The 19,831-nt window shown below is 41.5% G+C and overlaps 1 protein-coding gene across 1 annotated transcript; it reads left to right on the top strand.

Annotated features, from left to right (window-relative positions):
- Positions 1–2,606: 2,606 nt before the first annotated feature.
- Positions 2,607–14,326, top strand: LOC106567068 (coatomer subunit zeta-1). The gene is made up of 9 exons (XM_014135923.3): positions 2,607–2,699; positions 4,805–4,873; positions 6,559–6,640; positions 7,560–7,651; positions 7,776–7,831; positions 7,922–7,999; positions 9,203–9,254; positions 10,176–10,214; positions 12,253–14,326. Exons 1-9 carry the CDS (start codon positions 2,682–2,684, stop codon positions 12,298–12,300), a joined length of 534 nt encoding a protein of 177 aa, XP_013991398.1. The 5' UTR covers positions 2,607–2,681; the 3' UTR covers positions 12,301–14,326.
- The last annotated feature ends 5,505 nt before the right edge of the window (positions 14,327–19,831 follow it).

Genomic DNA, 19,831 nt, shown 5'->3' with positions numbered 1-19,831 from the left:
AACGGACGGTGCAATGCAGGGAGGATGGAGGGACAATGCGATAGCATGGGCTGCTCCCTTCTCCCCATCTCATGGCAAAAACCACAGCAGTTAGCAGCTCCCTTCATAAGCACCCAATGCTGCTTTTATCAGCACCCAGCAGAGTTTCCTCTACCCAACATCCTCCCTTCCCTCCTGTCTTCCCTCTCTCTCTCCCTCTCTCTCTCTCTTTCTCTCTATGCATACACACACACAGACACACTGCAAAAACAATACACATTCCTGTTGCACTTCATTGAAAAAGTCCAGGTGATAAATGTAATCTTATTATTGTTATAAGATAGTAGTAATAGGCCATAGTCATAGAATAACAACTTTTCAAAATGTGAGGTTTAAAAAGGTGAAATACTCTGTATTGTGAAAGATCACAAGTAGGGTAATCTGAACATCTTATCATTGGTCATATTGAGACATTAGCAATGAATGCAATGATAGTGCACGTTCATGTTCCTCATTTGCTGTTATTCCGATGCAACAATTGGTCAATGGCGAACATTTTACTCAACCTCAACAGACCGTCTTCTGACTATTCTGAAGAATCTCCATGAGCATTATGTTTGCTGTAATGATGAACATGATAGAACTACCAGATAAAGAGGTTATTTGTTACACCAGTAAATGCTGTTGTTCAATTTAGTCATATTGATTAAGCCGTTAAAAGTATCTTGAGCATACTTCAGAAAGGGGCATAATGCCAAAGTGTTGCCTTTAGACTTTACAGTGTCCACGTCTTGTGATTTTCCATCAGTTACATGAAAAATGCTCTCCTCTAGCTCAGGGTTTCCTAAACTCGGTCTTGGGACCCCCAATGGGTGTACGTTTTGTTTCTTGCCCATGCATTACACAACTGATTCAAATAACCAACTCATCAACAAGCTTTGATTCTTTTAATCAGCTGTGTACCGTAGTGCTAGGGTAAAAACCAAAACCTGCACCCATGGCCCCAGGACAGAGTTTGTGAAATCCTGCTCTAGCTCCCAATACAAAAAGGGTTTTATTTTATTTGACTATTTAAAACACATAAATATGTTACATCAGGCAACAGATACATATACCAAAATTGCTGAGTATTATATACACAAAAAGTCAAAAGTTTTGTTTCCATTGTGGTCCTCTATTGGTAGGTAAGGGATGTTCATTATATACTTTGTAAATCTAGTAGTATTTCGCTACACCTGCAAAACATCTGCTAAACACATGTATGTGACCAATAACATTTGATTTGGTTATGGAGGGAGGTCCTCTTTCCTCTCTATTGAATGGAAAGGAAAACCCATTTACCCATATTGTATAGAAGTAAATGATGAATACATTTTGGAATTAAACATGTAAAGTACTAACAGTCACTGTTGTCATGGTTATATTAAGAATAGGCTATACTGTAAAAACACAGGCATCAAGGATGAGAACAGAGGTAGGTATCTGTTAAAACTAAATGTTCTCATACTGCTATACTAAGTACAAGCAATGCCAACATGTGGCATGCCAACATTCTTCTGAGAAGCATACAGGCTTTTGACTGTACAGTCAAGGCTGCATATTGTGTTTCCTCTCAGACATCAAGGGTAATTTCGAAATCTTTAGTGGTACAATTGTGAAAACCCATTGCTGCATTGCAAAATGTGTCGGTTAGCCACAGAACTGTTGCAAGTGAAGTTTTAGATAATATGATCATTTAATGCAGGCTATATAATATATCATATACATTTAGATGTATATTTATATTTGGAAACATACATTCTATGACAAAAACAAATAACTTCAATGGCAATGTGTCTTTCCCGTGAAAACAATATTACACTCACAATACTCCTTGCAATAACAGACAGAATTGATGTTCATAACCAAAATGGAGGTTGACACGTAAACACTGATGCCATTCTGAATAGAGGGGAAACCCCATCACTAGTATGGGTTTCCAGATTGATACTTCCCAGAAGAAACAACCAGGGGAATTAGGTTGGTTTAATGTGGGATGATTCTTTAAAAAAAACGTTTTCATATAACATGACTGACTATACTCAGACACACAATAGGACTCAAAGGGGAGAGCAGATGAGCTTAAGCCAGAGAGGAATACAGTTGGTCTACCTTCATTACTGTAGGCCTACCATGTAGGTTATACTGTATTATACTGTAATGTAAAAACCTAAGGTTTGCAGTGGTGGAGTTGAAGTGCATGTCCTTTGGTCAAAGAAATCTAACTGACTTGAAACGTTTATAATACCCACAGAGCAAGCTGGTGGTATACCACCACCACTGCTTGCTGGAAATGTTACTGCACAGTCCCTAACTTTGTCTTAATTGGTACTGTCAGCTCCTCCAACCACAAATGTTGGCCCCTGGCCCTCAAAATTAAATCCTGCATAATGAATTATATGAGCAGGTAACCCAATTGTATCATTTATAGTAACAGAAACTTTACATTCAAAGTTTATTCACTCAAGTATTTGCACCGTAATGGTCTGGACTGGTTGGCAAATGCCTTATACCTTTGTACTCCGTACTCAGTACAGAATAGGCGGTGTCATATCGGAGTGTTTTGACTGACGCGGAATATTATCCAATGGGAGATCACATAAATATTTAGCTAGGTTGCTAACAAGCTAAGAAGGTTGCTAGCTAGGACCTATTGGAAGAAGATGGATACTGTAACGCTGGTAACGGTTTTTTTTAATGTTATAATTCCTGATGTGACTAATTAAAGGCTAGTAACTTTGCCCACGTCACGAGAGATAATGTGTTTGCTGCCTGTCGAGAAATTGGAAGATATTAGCTAGCTAACTCGCCGGATGTTTTAGCAAACTAGCTGATGTAGCATGTACAACAGTGTAACGTGTGTAGCTAGCTAAATCATAGACGGTACAGTATGTAAGTTTAGAAACTCTGTGGCTAAATCCTCTATCTCTGGTCACAATGCTTAGTAATGTAAAATGTTTCCGTTAGCGAATGTCCTTATTTGCTATCATAGCTACTTAGCTAACTAGTTGCTAATGTTAGCTAATTAGCTAGCTAACGATTGATGATGTGTAACATAGACAGAGAGAAAGAGGCGAAGCGAGAGCCCATCTCCGTCAAAAATGTGTCTTTCCCAGCAGGGGGCCTTGTTTCGTTTTTTTCGCTTACATTCAAAGCGATGAGTTTGTCTGGAGGTCAGTGTCTAATTTGGTCAACAAAAAAATGTAATGGTTTATTTGTTCGAATATAAGTTTTGTAATGGTTAGGTTGTTACGAGTGTACTGATAAGTAGGACGTGACATCCAACTTTGTGAAAAACATCGGAGTTGTCTCGAGCTGGCTGTTAGCATAGCATTTCTATCCATTGACTACAGGCGGTTGACGTCAACAACCCTATATTAAAATAATTAGATGTTTCCACCAATCCAAAGAGAAATAAGCGGGAGTTTGACAGCCCGCTGTGCTGCTTTGTGGACAACTACTCCATTGTTTGGAAGGAGAGACAATGATATTGTCAGTATATCCATAATCTTTGCCATAAAACTGGGATGGGAAAACTCCAGTCCTCGGGGGCCGGTGTGGTGTCGCACCCCTCCTAGAAAACACAGCTGATTTAAACTAATTGCATTCTAAACTGGAGCTCATGATTAGTTGATTATTGGCGTGAGGTGTGTTAGCGAAAGTGTGACTGACACAAATCAGGCCCATAGGACCCCATAGAGAATGATAGAGGCCTCTAGTGGCCAAAATGATATTTTAGCATGGGCAGCTCCATTGATGGCTTCCACCATTTTTAAAGACAAATTTTGTTAATTTGAGTCTGTAATGCCCAGAGCTTGCAGGACCCCCTACCAGCGAACAATGATCTGAACATTTGAAAGAGTCATGATTATACAAGCCTCTCGTTTGCCATAGTGGGCTTATTGAAGCTGTCATTTGTGACGGAGACTTGTAAAAGTGTGCTTTAAACAATGTACATTTGTGGATTGCTTGGCGTAAAAATAAGAGAATTTCTTGATACATTTGAAACAAGGTCTAGTTGTGGCCGCAATCAAACTAAATCGTGAAAGACTCTGGGCGGAATGCATTGCTTGACTGCCGTGAGGGTGATAAGATACCTGACGACTCACACTCAAATCTTCTGTTGCTCTGTCATTCGCTACATACTTCTAATTGCTGAGAAGAAACTAACGTCCGTAGGTGTGGCGTAGCGTTTGCCCGGAGTAAGGAGTCTGGGTAGCCAGGCCTGGTGATAAGCACATTCGAATGCGAACTGCAACCCCCCCCCCCCAAACGATACGTGTTTGAATTTGTTGAGCAGAGGCTGTGTCCATCCTAACATTCAATAATCAATTAATTACAGTCATTCTTGCACCATGCGATGACATCAGTTCTAAACATGTCTATTTTCCTGCATGCATATGACAGACTGTTGGTGAATTGAGCACGTCTCTGAAGCCGCTGAGCCGGAGGAGCGTGTATTAATCCTGCTGTAGTACTCATTGCAGCCAGCACTAGCAGGTCAAACAAACGACTAAAAGGAACAAGTTACTCAGAAAAACGAAATATGACTCGAGTCAGTAAAAAGAGTTGTTCAAAAATAAATAATAGTTTGCGAACTAGACATCACTAATTCTTATGGGTTGTAGCCTCATTGGCGCTGCCCATGCTGTCACAGATGTTATAATGGCACAGATATAAAGATGAGTCCTCTATATGTCTCTGTGTAACTTATTTCACCACAGAGGAAGAGTACGCCCATATTCACCCTCACTGCTACTCATGTCTGTGTATATTTGTCTAACAGGAACCATCTTTGTACACTGTGAAAGCAGTCCTCATTCTGGATAATGATGGAGAGAGGCTCTATGCAAAAGTAAGACTTTGATGATCAGGTGTGTTATACTGGGCTGGAACAAAAGCCTGCACACTCAGTAATTCAGGACCGAAGTTGGCAAGCTCTGCTATGTAACTAATTCTGTCGTTATGCAATACCCAGCTGCATTACCTACCATTGGAAATGTACTAACACGGTCGATCCATATGAGTTCAATCACTTTTTGACAGCATCCCTTTTGATTTAAACAAAACTTTCCATACATCTTTGCCCATGGATGTAGTGGCCAGAAAGTGACTTGTTGGACATGAATGCCAAAACATTCAGGAGATAGAGGTGCTCAAAGTTGACCCATTTTGCATACCCTACCCTGCCATGAGACATCCATGTCCATCACTGGAGAAGATAAATATTTAAGTCTGATATCATTTATAACCTTACAAAACAGGGTCTTCAAACTATTTTATTTAATATATTTTTTGTTGTTGAATAAAAATCTAACATTTTTAACCTTTTTAATGTAAAGGATTTAATAATGTGTAAACTATTTTTGAAATTTTTTATTTACATTTTTTTCTTATTCGCATATATAGCTTATACCCTACTTTAAGTCTTCAGAGGTTTTTGTGATGTGCCAGCCATCGGTTGAGACACAACATGCTCTTGAGTACAAGGTGGGTGTCATTTCAATCATAGGTCCATTCTATGAATTATATTTCTATCTCTTCAGATCAATGTCAACTTAAATGGTCATGTCTATTATCTATATTTCTATGATTTCAATAGGTTTCCTATGGAGGATTGACAGTATAATTTTGAACTGATAAAAAGTATGAGCTGGCACACACCCAGAGAAAAGTATTTAGTGTAGAGGTGCTGACTAATGGTGAATAAACTGTAAGCTATAAAAACCAGAAGAGTCGCACACTCCATATATAACCACCCAGTAATTCATTGGGTAAAAAAAAAAAACATTTCGGCATCACTGTGCCTTCTTCAGGGTGGCACAGTGATACCCAATAAATTACTGGGAGTTTATTTTTTTATTTGTATGTATGTATGTATGTATGTATGTATGTATGTATGTATGTATGTATGGGACTTAAAACATTTTTTTATAGCTTCCAGTAGCTTCCAATTTAAAACAGGTATTCCCATTCAAGTCAACATTCTCTGATGTACTGCCGGTACCATTTTGAAAGTCTAAATTTCTATTTTATTATTTTAGGACACCCACCCTGTATTCGAGCATGTTGTGCCTCAACCGATGGCGGGCACAAAAACCTCAGATGACGTAAAGTAGGGTCTAAGCTACAACATTTGTGAATGGGATTTATTTAAAACATTTTGAGTTTACGTGTTTTTAGATCATTCACATTTATGAAGAAAAAAAAGATGACAAAATTATAAAACAGTTTGACAACACTGTTCTGTAAGCTTTTAAATGATATCAATCTCAACCGTCTTTCTTTTCAAGACATGGATGTCTCATGGTATGGTGGGGTATGCACCTTTTATCTCTTGAATGTTTTGGTATTCAGGTCCAAAAAGTCACATTCTGCGCATTTTCTGCAATGGGCAAATATGTATGGAAGGTTTCATTCAAATCAAAAGGGGGTGCTGTCAAAAAGTGATTGCATTCAAATGGATTTACCCAACAACCAAAAATATTTGTGGTATCGATCCCCTCATTCTGTTCATGCATTTTACTGCTTTATTGACAGTATTATGATGGCACCTACCCTTCAGTGAAGGAACAGAAAGCTTTTGAGAAGAACATCTTCAGCAAGACACACAGGACTGACAGTAAGAAATGCATTTGAATATACACACACACGCATGCAGACTAGTTAGGTGCAGGTCAGCTTTGTTCACCTGCACCTGCACCTGCCCATGCAATTGCTAATAACCCATCTGCAACCCCCGACTATATGTGATAAAGTGAAAATCTGAGGTCCGCACCCGACCCTAAACCACAAAAATATAGAAAATTGACAGTGGGTGCAGGATTTTTAGATTTCTTTTTTTTACGCCTAATTTAGATCACCTACCAAAATGTAGTAAATTATAAGCAGAAACATAGGCCTATTTGTTAGTCAACTTGTCTATACTTAGATACGCATCTCTTCTGTCGTTACTTGTTTCCCTAGAAAACTAAATGAATCCTTAGTCACCAGAAAATGTCATACAACGATTGAAGCATTCATTCTATCTAGTTGACTACGATTCGGTACATTTTTAGGGACCGGGAACGTTTTAAGAAGTTTAGGGACCAGGGAGAAAGTGCAATAACTCTCTCTTATTGAATTAAACTCAGACATTGTCCTTTTTGCCTAAGTTGATCACCGTTAACTTTTTCTGCCCAAATTCCCAAAAGCATTTGGCGCGTGAACAGTTAGTGCGTGTGCCTAAGCTTTACGGCCTAACACCAGATCAAAAAAATATTACAGAAAAACCTAAATGTAGCCTTTAGATATGAATTGAACAATAGTTATACATTTATGGATTTTTAATGCAAAGTTTCTTTTTTTTTCAACCCACACTCCACCCACATGCCCTTCATCCACGCAATATTTCATGACCCTAAACACACCAGCCCCGCGTATATAACCGCAGGGACTATGGGTTATGAGTCAACCCGCACTTCATTAACACATACACAGGTAATTGAATCGTGTTTTACCTCTTTGTTATGTCTCATTGCCATGTTTCTGTGCCTACTCAGGTGAGATCGCTCTGCTGGAGGGCCTCACAGTCGTCTACAAGAGCAACATTGATCTCTTCTTCTACGTCATTGGAAGCTCACATGAAAATGAGGTCATCATATTGGAAAGACGCGATTGGAAACCATTAATGCATTAATTGTACGTTTCATTTCAGTGCACTCTGCCATTCTCTAAATAACCTTTTTTGGTGTGTCGGATTTTTTTTCCTCCAACAGTTGATGCTAATGGCTGTTCTGAACTGTCTGTTTGACTCACTTAGCCAAATGTTGAGGTGAGATCTAAAGCTTATTAGTTACAGCACATATTTAGTCATCGGTCATCAAAAGGCAAGCCTTGAAAAATGATTTGTCTCTCTCTGTAGGAAAAATGTTGAGAGGAGATCTCTACTTGAGAACATGGAAGGTCTCTTTCTAGCTGTGGATGAAATTGTGGATGGAGGGTGAGTTCTATACATTGATAGTTGAGCCGTCCTCTTATCCAGAATGACTTCCAGTTAGTGCTTTCATCTTAAGGTAGCTAGGTAAGACGACAACATGTCATAGTAAATACCACTTTTTCTCAGTAAAGCAGCTGTCAGTAAAATCAGTGCTAGTAAGACAAGTGTGGGCAGTGGCGTGTATTCATGGATGCCAGGCTTCCCCCCCAAAAATGTACCAAGAAAAAAAACGTCAGAGCAAACGAAACAGCACCCCTCTGTCTGTGTGTAGGGCATCTATCTGACGCTGTCTGGTCCAAAATAGTATGACGTTGTTGCTGCCCATAGCATTGAATGCAAGGGATGCCAGCGAACATTTGGCTTCCCTTGATTTAAAAAAAAAAAAGTTGAAAATAATAGCCAATCAGTGAGCTTGACTGTGAATGGTCCTGCCTCACCAAAAAAGTGTCAATGGAAGCCAGTTTGGATTTGGCGTCACTCCTATCAAATCGCGTCGAGAGCAAAACGTCATTGACAGAAAAACTTGAAATGTTGCATCTCGTTGTGTTGTCCTCCAGTAGCTAGCTAGGTAAAATTGGCCCTTTCCTAAATTAGCCATGGATGGAGATAGACATTTGGACTTGTGGTTTTACTTTATTCTCCGTACTGGCCAATGATTGTAATGGCGATTCTGACCCAACCATTCATTCATACATTGTACCCCTGGCCTTAGTTGTCACTGTATTAGACTAAGTATAGGTGATTTGATGACGTTGAAATGGTGCTGGAATAGTGGAGGCAGCTCCTGGATTCTTTGCGACTTGCCGTAACTCTCTGTGGAGTAGTTGTTTAGTGGTGCGAGTATGTCGGAAACACTAACTTGCTTGACAATGCTGTAGGTCATGCAACTGTTTGTTACATGCAATATGCTTTGTGGACTCCACCGGACAGAGGTCGCTCTCCGGTTTTGTGATGAAACAAGGGTGTGGTTGAAATTATTCTGCCGTTGTGTCTTCTTATTGTCTTTGCCTTTATATCACGGTGGCAAGACATATGAACTAACAGGTTATGCAATTATCACAACACCTGTGTTGTAATATGCCTTTATGTCTGGCTTCCCCAGTGAGTTAAAAAAAAATATTTTTACCCACCCACTGCTAATGAGTGTGGCCCTCTGTCCTTGCAGTGTGTGAGTGATAACAAGCTTTTCCCTGCTGTCTCCTACAGAGTGATTCTGGAGAGTGATCCTCTGCAAGTGGTCCACCGTGTAGCTCTAAGGGTAAGTAAAGGTCTCTCTCCTCCCCTCCCATCCTCTCCCTAGAAAGTACTCTTCACTCAACCTAGTGGACCCTAATGGAAAGTGTTCTGAGTATTGGTGCTGTTGTGTGACCAGGAGCTAAGAACACCTGCCAAATGCGGGTAGATTTTGTCATTGGTGGAAAATGTGTCTATTTCACCAGCCACTATTGGTGGGTGGTCACGGCTCCACAGTGTGAGCATTTCACTAGCATTAGTGAATAAAAAGCAAAGTTTGATCACATTTATTGTCAAATAAATGCTGCAGTAGCTGTTTTCAAAGTATTTCTGCCATTTTTGTATCATAGCTGGTAAATTTATCGTACAAAATCAAAGAACTACGAATCCTATATAGCCTATTACACCTTGCGCTGAAACACTGCCTGGCTGGAGGTTGTGCGCAGGTGAAACGAAAGTTTACAGAAGTGAGACTTTATGCTTGTTTCTTGGCTGCTTACATTGTTTTGTTCACAAGCTAGGTTGTTTTTCTATGTTGAGTTTGAACTGTTAGGGAAGAGAAGATGACACGGCTACCAGTCAGATTAAATGTCACGGGCACAAACATGACTCCAGTCGCGCAACCATGGCAACCTCCCGCCCTTAAAGGGGCAGGTGACATTTTTTGTCTCATCTGTGATATTTTGGTTAAAAGACTGAGATGACAAAAAATTACATCTATTCAATATACCAGATTATTTACATCTTACTAGTAATATTGTTTCAGAAACATTACAAAGCATGCTCATCTGTTTTGTTGGTGTAATTTTAGGGGCAATTTTTTTTATTTTGACTGGTAAGAAATCTGAGTGGCAGGTAGATTTAAAAAAAATCTACCACAGTGCCTGGTGGACCAAAACGTTAGTGGCCTTCAGGGCATAATAACAATATGTGTTCTCTCCTACAGGGGGAAGATGTGCCTTACTCAGAGCAGACTGTCACCCAGGTGAGAAAAACAGCCCTAATTACCTCATTCATCTCAACATACTACACTGCTCAGTGTGGAATATGCTCCATTGCATTATTGACTTTCCACACTCCTGAGACTTAGGATGTGTCCCAAATGGCACCCTATTCCCTATGTAATCCACTACTTTTGACCAGGGCCCATAGGGTTCTGGTCAAAATTAGTTCACTATATAGGGAATAGGGTGCCATTTTGGACAGAACCTTAGAGCTGTGCCAAATGTCCTAGCTTGGGAATCCAGACTGAATCACGCTACATTTCACCTCTCTTGTTTCACTCCACTAATTTAGTGACAGTGGAGTGAAACAGAAACTGAATTGAGTCTAGATTTCCAGGCTACCAATGTCCCTCTCTCCTCTACATGGTGGAGATCCGCATACTTCACCATCTCCAATCCTACCGTGTTGCTTTCACACTTCCTTAGTCCTTTTGGATGTAAATCACACAATTGGAAATGATTGGCTGATGGTATGGTAGCCAGTGGTGGTTTCCATCGTGTGTACGCACGCCTGTGTGCGGTTTGCGCTTAGCTCCTCTCCTGATTAATGTGCTCATTTAAGAGGCCTGTGACAGGCTGCCATCCTGCCATCCCTTCTCTCTCTCTCCCTCTCTCTCTCTCTCTCCCTCTCCATCCCTTCTCTCTTTCTCTCTGTCTACTGATTAATGGCTGGCTGTCTTCCTCATGCTTTATGCTTCTGGTTCTCCTTTCCTTCAACGAATTAAGATGATTAATTAATTCCTGCATATTTTCCTTTACCGGCATTACTCATCTTCCTCCATCCAGCCTTTTGTTAAACTTTTTGTTGAGGTCAATTTAATGATTGCATTTGTATGTGAATCATATGGTCTCCCTCCATTCCCTTAAAATGGTCAATTGGTCTTCTTCTAAACCAAGGTGGATGAGATTAGATTAATTCGGTGGATTACATTCATTTGTTTCGATAGGGAAAGTCAAAATTGTAGGGATGTAACGGTTCCCCAGTTCAAAAGTTTAAGATACGAGTGCATCGGTCCGCAGGAGCCCAAACTGATCCAAATGAAGTATGCATTGGTAAGAAAACCGAGTGAAACATTACGAATAGCCAGTTCACTAAAGTTTGTTTACTTATAATTTTTTTCTGCCTTATTGTGAAAATACCTATAATCTATTGTGACTGAATTGCTGCGTCCTCGCCTTCAGCCTATGAAACTTTTTTTTGCATGTAATTGCGATTTGAAATTGATCAACAAGTCACCGACGAGGGGTAGGTCTACCCTATCCATGTTCTAATATTTGTAGGCTACATCTGCGTGACTCCTTAAGCGTTCCAAATGCGCTGTAGAAAAGGGGGTTTTACTGGTGGAGCTGTGTAAGCTACGGAGTGAACACTCATATCTAACTGCTGATTGGGGCTTTTCGATTGCCAGGTTCACCGTACAAAATCTTTTTGGTAGTTGTGCTTTCAACAGTCAGTGCATTTACATGGACAGGGTAATGGTTTGATGTCATAACAAGACCAGCAATCAGTTTTGTTGGGCCTCACTGGTCTGAACTCGAGACGAGCGCAGCTTTCCTCCGTAAAGTTCCAACTGTCAAAACCATTCGCTTTTGAGATGAGGTGAATTCCAGAACTGTTCTATTCATTTCTAAAGAGTAATGTGTCAATATTTATATCTCAAAACATTTTAATCTGCTATATAACAATTTAATCAGTGGGTGTTGAGGATTTCAGATTAAAAGGGATTAAAAACATAAATTGCCCCCGCCCCCATGATCTGCCCTATGGCTCAGCTCAAACACTACATCACACACACACAAACAATCAAATTGCACTGAATTGTTTTGAGTAAACGTATTGTTCCTGTATCAGAGCCCATGTATCTAGATACATATGGAATCGTGCTTGTAAGGAGAGATGCATGCCCTCATAAAATGGATGTCGTTAACGCAAGCTGGGTGCTTATTACACAAACAGGTTTGTTTGTATGTTTACTTGTGTTGGTATGATCTGTTTATAAGGCCAGTTTTCATCCACAGGTGCTGCAGTCTGCCAAGGAACAGATCAAATGGTCTCTGCTACGATAGAACCTGTCGACTCCCCTGTTCAACTCCCCTCATCTAACACTGTACCACCATTTACCCATGGCTCCTCTCTCTGTGATGCCATCTCTTCCCCTGTGCTCGTTACTCACCATTCCTCCAATCAGAACTGACGAGAGGATGATCGCTCAGCCAATCAGAGACTGCCAGGGCAAGGGATATCTGAGTTTTGTCTGTCTGACTCAATCATTTCTATCGTGCGTGTGTCTTTACTGTAAAGGTGTATTCCTCTGATATCTAGTTCTAACGCTAGCTATGAGAGATATTGGACGGATGGCAGCGTGTCCATACATTCCAGTGGTTTGATTCACGTTTTCTCCCACAGTCCCTTACCATTTCCATTGACCGCTTCATGCCCCTCATCTCTGATAACATTACATGGGTCAGTACAGACCATAGAAATAACTCCTTTCAAATTCTATGGTCCAGACGATATGGTCCGATCAGGCAACATCGTTGTTAGTCACTATGTGCTCTTCGGAATACTTTATGAACTCAGTCATTTAAATCTTTTGAATAAAAAAACATTTATAGACACTGAAGCTTCGACTATTATAATATTTTGTGGTTGGTTATGTTCTTGGTCGCCCTATTGATCTTGTCACACATTGAATATGTTAATGTAAGGTTTTTATAAATGGAAACTCTGGTACATTTAAGTCATTTAGCAGACGCTCTTATCCAGAGCGACTTACAAATTGGTGGTCTAGACACTAAAATATGCTCCATTACACTGTGTATATCCACGGCTGTCAGCCAATCAGCATTCAGGGCTCAAACCCCCCCCCCCCAGTTTATAATGCCCTGTAGATTATGTGGAATTTCAGTCCACTTGAATCATGTACTGTCTCAATTGCAACATTCCCATGTCAGACAATGTATTTCCAGAGAACTTGGCTGGCCAAACAGGGAGGGACTCACAGCTAAAGCAAGGGCTCCATCTCCTGGTTGATGCATCAAAACCCATTCCTGAGGCAAATTATTTCAATGTAACTAAGTGCGTCTTTATTGAGACACTTTCAGTTAACGTTACGTGTTTAGGTGCTGATGAATCATGTCTTACATGTTTTTACCTTGATTTCCCTTGGTAATCTCACTACACATCCAATCCAAATTGAGCAGTAGAGAGAGAAATTGAAGCATGCAATTAATCTTTTTTTTGTAGAGCCCCCCCCCCCCCCCCCCCCCACCACCACCACCACCACCACCACCACATTAATTTTAAATCAATTGAAAGATGCCCTCCAGAGAAATGGGTGTGGAATCAGACACTATATCACGTTATTTTAGTGTCTGCATTCCTCCAGCACTGCTGGGTTATATTTATAAGGGCACGCAAATGAAAATGTTGTAAAACTTTTTGGGAATAGAAATCGATATTAAGAAGTCCAGATGGTCCCTCCCTGTTTGTCTGTTTGGTGCCTATTGCCCCTAGTGTAGTTACACACATTCTCAATCTGACTTCTATAAGGAATTTGATGTGTACCATGTTTCATAACTGGTCTACCATTTATTAATGTGAACTGTATTGGATCAGTATATCATCAGTATGATAATACAATGGCTTTAGTATAATATGTCTTTTTTTTAAGGCTTGTTGTCACGTCCTGGCCAGTATAAGGTTAATTGTTTTGGTAGTTTGGTCAGGACGTGGCAGAGGGTATTTGTTTTATGTGGTTCGGGGTGGTGTGTTTGTGTAAAGGGTGTTTGATTTAGTATTTCCGGGTTTTTGGTTGATGGTCTATGTGTTTGTATTCTATGGTTAGTCTGGTGTGTGTGTTTCTATGTTTGGTTAATTGGGGTTGGGACTCTCAGTTGAAGGCAGGTGTTGTCTATCTGCCTTTGATTGAGAGTCCCATATATTAGGGTGTGTTTGTTTGTGTGATTTGTGGGTGATTGTTCTGTGTTGAGCCTATGCTTTGCCGGACTGTCAGTGAATCGTTCGTTTTCTTGTTTGTTGTTTTTGTATTCGTTTTGAAGTGAATAAATGTTCAAAATGAACAATCACATACCTGCTGCGTATTGGTCTACCTTTTCCGATGACGATTTCGCATTATCGTCAGAAGACGAAGAAATCCCTGACACTTGTGAACGTTATAGATTTTCCCTCGGTGTCTTGAATGTACTCACTCACGCAGCCTGTTGTAAGTTGACAACCCCAGCGTGTACAGACCCATCTCTAGGACAGAGAGCATGTACTGCTAATGGACAATGGATGAGGTTGCAGTTCACCTCAGGCTCCCCTCTCTTTTCTATTCTCTCTATCCTTAATGAGAATTTGGCTCGGTCATCAAAGGCAGAAAGAGATGAAGGGAGTGTTCAATTAATGTCCAGTCAGATCAGAGGAGTTTGATAACACCGACACTCACAATCTTGTTAAAGTAGACGTAAAAATGGGGAATGGGCATGAAAATCCAAACCAAAGCACCCTTAGCAAGTTTGTGTTTCATAGAACAACAGGCCTCAAACCTGCTAGTGAGGTCTTATAAGCCTTGACCTAGACATGATTGTCCTTTTTCTTAGGATGTTTGCTTATTAGACCTGCTCAGACACAATGCCTCTGTTTTTGTCCATCAATTACAAGGCTCGAGCCCACCACACATCCCTGGCTGCTTAACAGCGTGTTATGTACAGCGTGTTATGTACAGCGTGTCGACCGTGGCGTTTCAGACTATTATACTCATTCCTGTATAATTAATATAAATTACCTCTACGGCGTTTCACGATGAAAGATAATTATCTGATGAAAGATAGCCGTTGACTACCCCGAGGTGCTGCCAGCCCTCCCGCCGGTGGAATATCTAGTTGGAATTGAAGGGACGGCAGGAGACACACACACACACACACACACACACACACACACACACACACACACACACACACACACACACACACACACACACACACACACACACACACACACAGAGACTGGGACATATAGAACATCTAGATGACAACTACGTGAGTGAATGGAAGTACAGGAAGTACCAATGTGTGTTTTGTGCGTGCGGGATCCATTTTAACGGTTTCCCCTCCCCCCTCTGCTGGGTGAGGGCACGGCGAGATGAATCGAAGCACCTACGGCAGTGCTGCTGTCTAGATCTGCTGCTGTCCAACCTTGTCCTCTTTAACCTTCACATCTCCTGATTCCCCTCCCGTGAAACCACACACTGACTGGGACATGTGCTATAGGTTGAGCTTCAGTATCAGCAAACTGGTTTGATATTGGAGTGAATAAATAGCATGGTACCAGTGACGGTAACACACCTGTCAGTCATGGCATCTCTGTATCCACTTCAACACAGTAAAGAGTGGTGGACTTACTGGCAACACAATAGAGGATCTGACTAGAGGCCCGACGGCGGGTCCGTAGGTCAAAGCCCATAACTTTCATTACCCACACTTCCTCTTCCTCGATCACTGGTATACACCAACGCTCAAACATCCACTCAGCTGCTACTGCAGCGTCCACAATGTGATCATTCAGAAGACGTGTTTTTTATTTTTATCATAGGATAGACTGACGCGTCACACAAATCAAACATTTGCACCCCTATTTGTCTGCCTTCAACAGAAAAATGTAGAAAAATAGAGAGTCATGAGCTGCATTTACTCAATTTAAACCAATCAGAAAATAATTTATTGGCTCAGAGACTGTGTGAACGAGAGCTATAAAGGCTTGTGTATGCATGCGCGCATTCGTGTGTGGAGGGGAGCTGGGACTGAAAGCATGGATGGAGGAGGGGTAGTAAAGGGGTCTTGGGCTGGTCTCCTCTTCTCAACAGCATCACTACAGTATGACATGCTTTATGGCTCTGGTCGCCATGGTGGCCCTCACAGGGGCTGTTTATGGATTCCCATAGAATAGAAAGTCATTGCTGCTTTGCTCTGTGGAGTAGCCAGCCAAAAACAACCCCACCATCAGAGCACAGACCACAGCACTTTCTCTCTGCCCTGGCCCCCTCAGCCATAACTCAGCACACAGTCTGTTTTTGCGAGAGAAAACAATTATTGTATTAATATCAATGACATAAGATGACGATAAATCACTGATGGAAATGTTTAATTCCGTGTTGATGTATGATAAAATGTCACAAGGACCGGAGCTGGTTTATTAGCTGCTGTTGATCCTTTCGGTGGGAAAGTTAGTTTGTTAGGATAACGCTTTTTTTTCCCATCATTGGATAACTTTTGCTTTTACACTAAGCTATTTATCCATCCTTCATCATGTTTCATTTGCTTCTCAAACTGTGTCATATAAATATTCCAACACTTTGATAGGTTAATGGCGTGCATTATCCAGGGTGTAGTAAATGGAAAAAATACTCCAACTTGGCTTGTCTTCTCTCCATCTTTGTTCTACCATTCCTCTATGCAGTTCCTATGCCTTCAGCAGTTTACTTTTGGCAAAGTGTTTTTCCTTGTTCCTCACTGAAAGTCTGTTCTCATTTCATGTTTTTATAGTATGTTATGTCCTAACACATGTGAAAAGTGTCATACGTGATGTGAACCCTCAGATGTCATTCCGCACAAGGCTGTTGATGTGGGAAGAGGAGCTGGTAGTTTCTCTCTCTCTCTTTGTGATTTACATTTACATTACATTTTAGTCATTTAGCAGACACTCTTATCCAGAGCAACTTACAGTAGTGAATGCATACATTTCATTTCATAAATTTTTTTTCTCTTTTTTTTTTTCTGTGCTGGCCCCCCGTGGGAATCGAACCCACAACCCTGGCGTTGCAAACACCATGCTCTACCAACTGAGCTACAGGGAAGGCTAGACAGATTCAAAAGCATAATGAAATCCCCTCAGATCCAGGCCTCTGTCTTGCTGTGCTGTAGTACCCAGACAACAACCGCTCTTCATTTGGACCTGCTGACTGCAGACTGCTGCAGAGAGCTGGAAGAAGGACCACATCTGGTCAGCCAGAGGCCTCTCTGAGCAGAGCATGCAGCTCACAGCCCCTGACCCTAAGACCCGGGGCAGTCTGCCTCCAGTCTGTCAGTCCCACTGTCTGCCCTCATGCCTCCAGCTTGTCTGCCCACTGATATTGCTGTTTCATGGCTATCAGAGCCAGAGGTGAGTGTTATTATGAAACAGTCAACCTACAGTTTGGACTGGAGGAGTTGGCTAGTGATGCAAAGAGAGGGTGAAAAAAATAATTCCCATAACTCATTTTCACTGCAGACATCAGACATACAGCCGTCTGTGGTGGCAGTAAAGGTTTATGGGTGTTTTTCCTGGTGTTATCCAACTCTAGTACCATCCCTCGGGGGGGGGGGGGGGAGGACGACATATGTTTCTCCTCTTTTGTGGCCGTGTTTAGTCTTGTTTTTGTCACATTCCTCTGTCTGCCCTCTATGCTCTTTTAAAAAACTTAAACAGTATGTTTTGGATGTGACTTTGAACATGGCGTGGCTAAAGAATGAGAGGGAGAAAACAAGCGTTTTATTCTGTGGCATACCGCTGTAGCCTTCAGTTCACCCACCCCTTCTCCCTCCCCTCCTCCCTCTGTCATCTATTCTTTCTCTCTCTCACTTTCTCCCCTCGCTTCCTCCCTCCCCACGGATTCCCCAACCACACCACAACCCCGTTAACAGACATACCCTTGACAGATTTACCGCCGCCGTCTTTCCATTGGCCGCCAGCGTGACGTGTGATTTAGTGCCTTGTCCTGATTGGCCCAGGCGTGACAGGGCAATTTATGGCCGTGCTGTGATTTGATGCCAGCTGCCTTTGAAGTGAGTTACAGCTCTGTCGCTTATAGGACACAGAAACGGTGTCAGGTTTCAGTCATAAAATCTTATCCCTGAAGGGAGGTGGTGCTGCCTGCTGGATAACACTGCTGGGCTGACTGACGTCACCATAGGGGAGGAGGAGAGACCCAAACACTAGCCTACTAGTAGAGAGTCGCAGAGAGAAAGAGACAGATAATAGGAGAGACCCACTACTACTAGAAAGAGTCACACAGAGAAAGAGGTCAATATAAGAGGCAGCCCGAGTCACACACAACTGTTCCACCATCATCATTGAATTGTGTGTGGTCTGTCTGTCTGTCTGTCTGTCTGTCTGTCTGTCTGTCGCAACTTCCTCAGATCTTAATTTCTCCAACAGTAGAGACGGGTATCATAAGGATCAGTAACTGCCCCCTCACCCATCTTACCCCGTCTATCCCCGGCCCATACATCCTGTAATCAACGAGGCAGAATTATATCACTTATTATATATCAAAACCTACAATAAGACTTAAAGTGGCAAACTAAATCACTATCGCATAGCTGATCAACAGAAGCAAACTGCCAGTCATTTTGAATCCCTGTCTATCTACCCACTGGTACAGTATCTCCTATCAGCGATAAATACAGTTTGCACGCTACACATCATCTATCTACTGCCTAGCTATGTTTCCATCAGCCAGACATAAGGTGACGATAAATCACTGATGGAAATGTTTAATTCCGTGTTGATGTATGATAAAATGTCACAAGGACCGGAGCTGGTTTATTAGCTGCTGTTGATCCTTTTGGTGGGAAAGTTAGTTTGTTAGGATAACGCTTTTTTTTCCCATCATTGAATAACTTTTGCTTTTACACTAAGCTATTTATCCATCCTTCATCATGTTTCATTTGCTTCTCAAACTGTGTCATATAAATATTCCAGCACCTTGATAGGTTAATGACGTGCATTATCCAGGGTGTAGTAAATGGAAAAAATACTCCAACTTGGCTTGTCTTTTCTCCATCTTTGTCCTACCATTCCTCTTTGCAGTTCCTATGCCTTCAGTCTATCCCGTGGAGATCAAAAAGAACCCATGGCCTGTATTCATAAAACGCCTCACAGTAGGAGTGCTGATCGAGCATCAGGTCCCACCCATCTCTCCGACTCTAATCTTTTTTTGGATCTTTAAAAAAAATATTAAAACATACAATATTCCTGCAGTGAAGCCACTCAACATTTACATTACATTCAGTCATCTAATCGTCTCCCGTCCAGAGCGACCCACAGAAGCAACCAGGGTCAAGTGCCCCGCCCAAGGGCACGTCGACAGATCTCCCACCAAGCCAAAACGGGGTCCAGAACCAGTGGCTTCATCTAATTCATTATGAACCAAAAGACACAACTGATCCTGGATCAGCACTAACTACTCTGAGACGCTTTATAAATAAATAATAATATTAATAATAATATATAAAGTTATTCTAATTTATGAATATGAGCCCAGAGTGCACTTTTGTACCGGCAGTGACCCGTGAATATCTCTAAGGGTAAATGGTAAGGCCGCCCCTGTTTATCAAACCCCAGGGATTCATGCATCATTCACCTGATATCAGATCCCTCCTCACTCCTTCACCTGACACTTACAGGTTAGGTTGGTCTGCTCAAGTGGAAAATTGCTGGAAAATAGAAAGAGAGAGAGAGAGCGTGAGTGAGTGAGTGAGTGAGAGAGAGAGAAGATCTGGACAACTGTAATGTAATTGCATAATTCCTTGAGAGAGAGAGAGACCGGGATATGAA

This window comes from Salmo salar, chromosome 13 (genome assembly GCF_965601325.2).
Source record: "Salmo salar chromosome 13, fSalSal1, whole genome shotgun sequence".
Taxonomy (NCBI): domain Eukaryota; kingdom Metazoa; phylum Chordata; class Actinopteri; order Salmoniformes; family Salmonidae; genus Salmo; species Salmo salar.
This window is presented reverse-complemented; position numbering and strand designations above follow the sequence as displayed.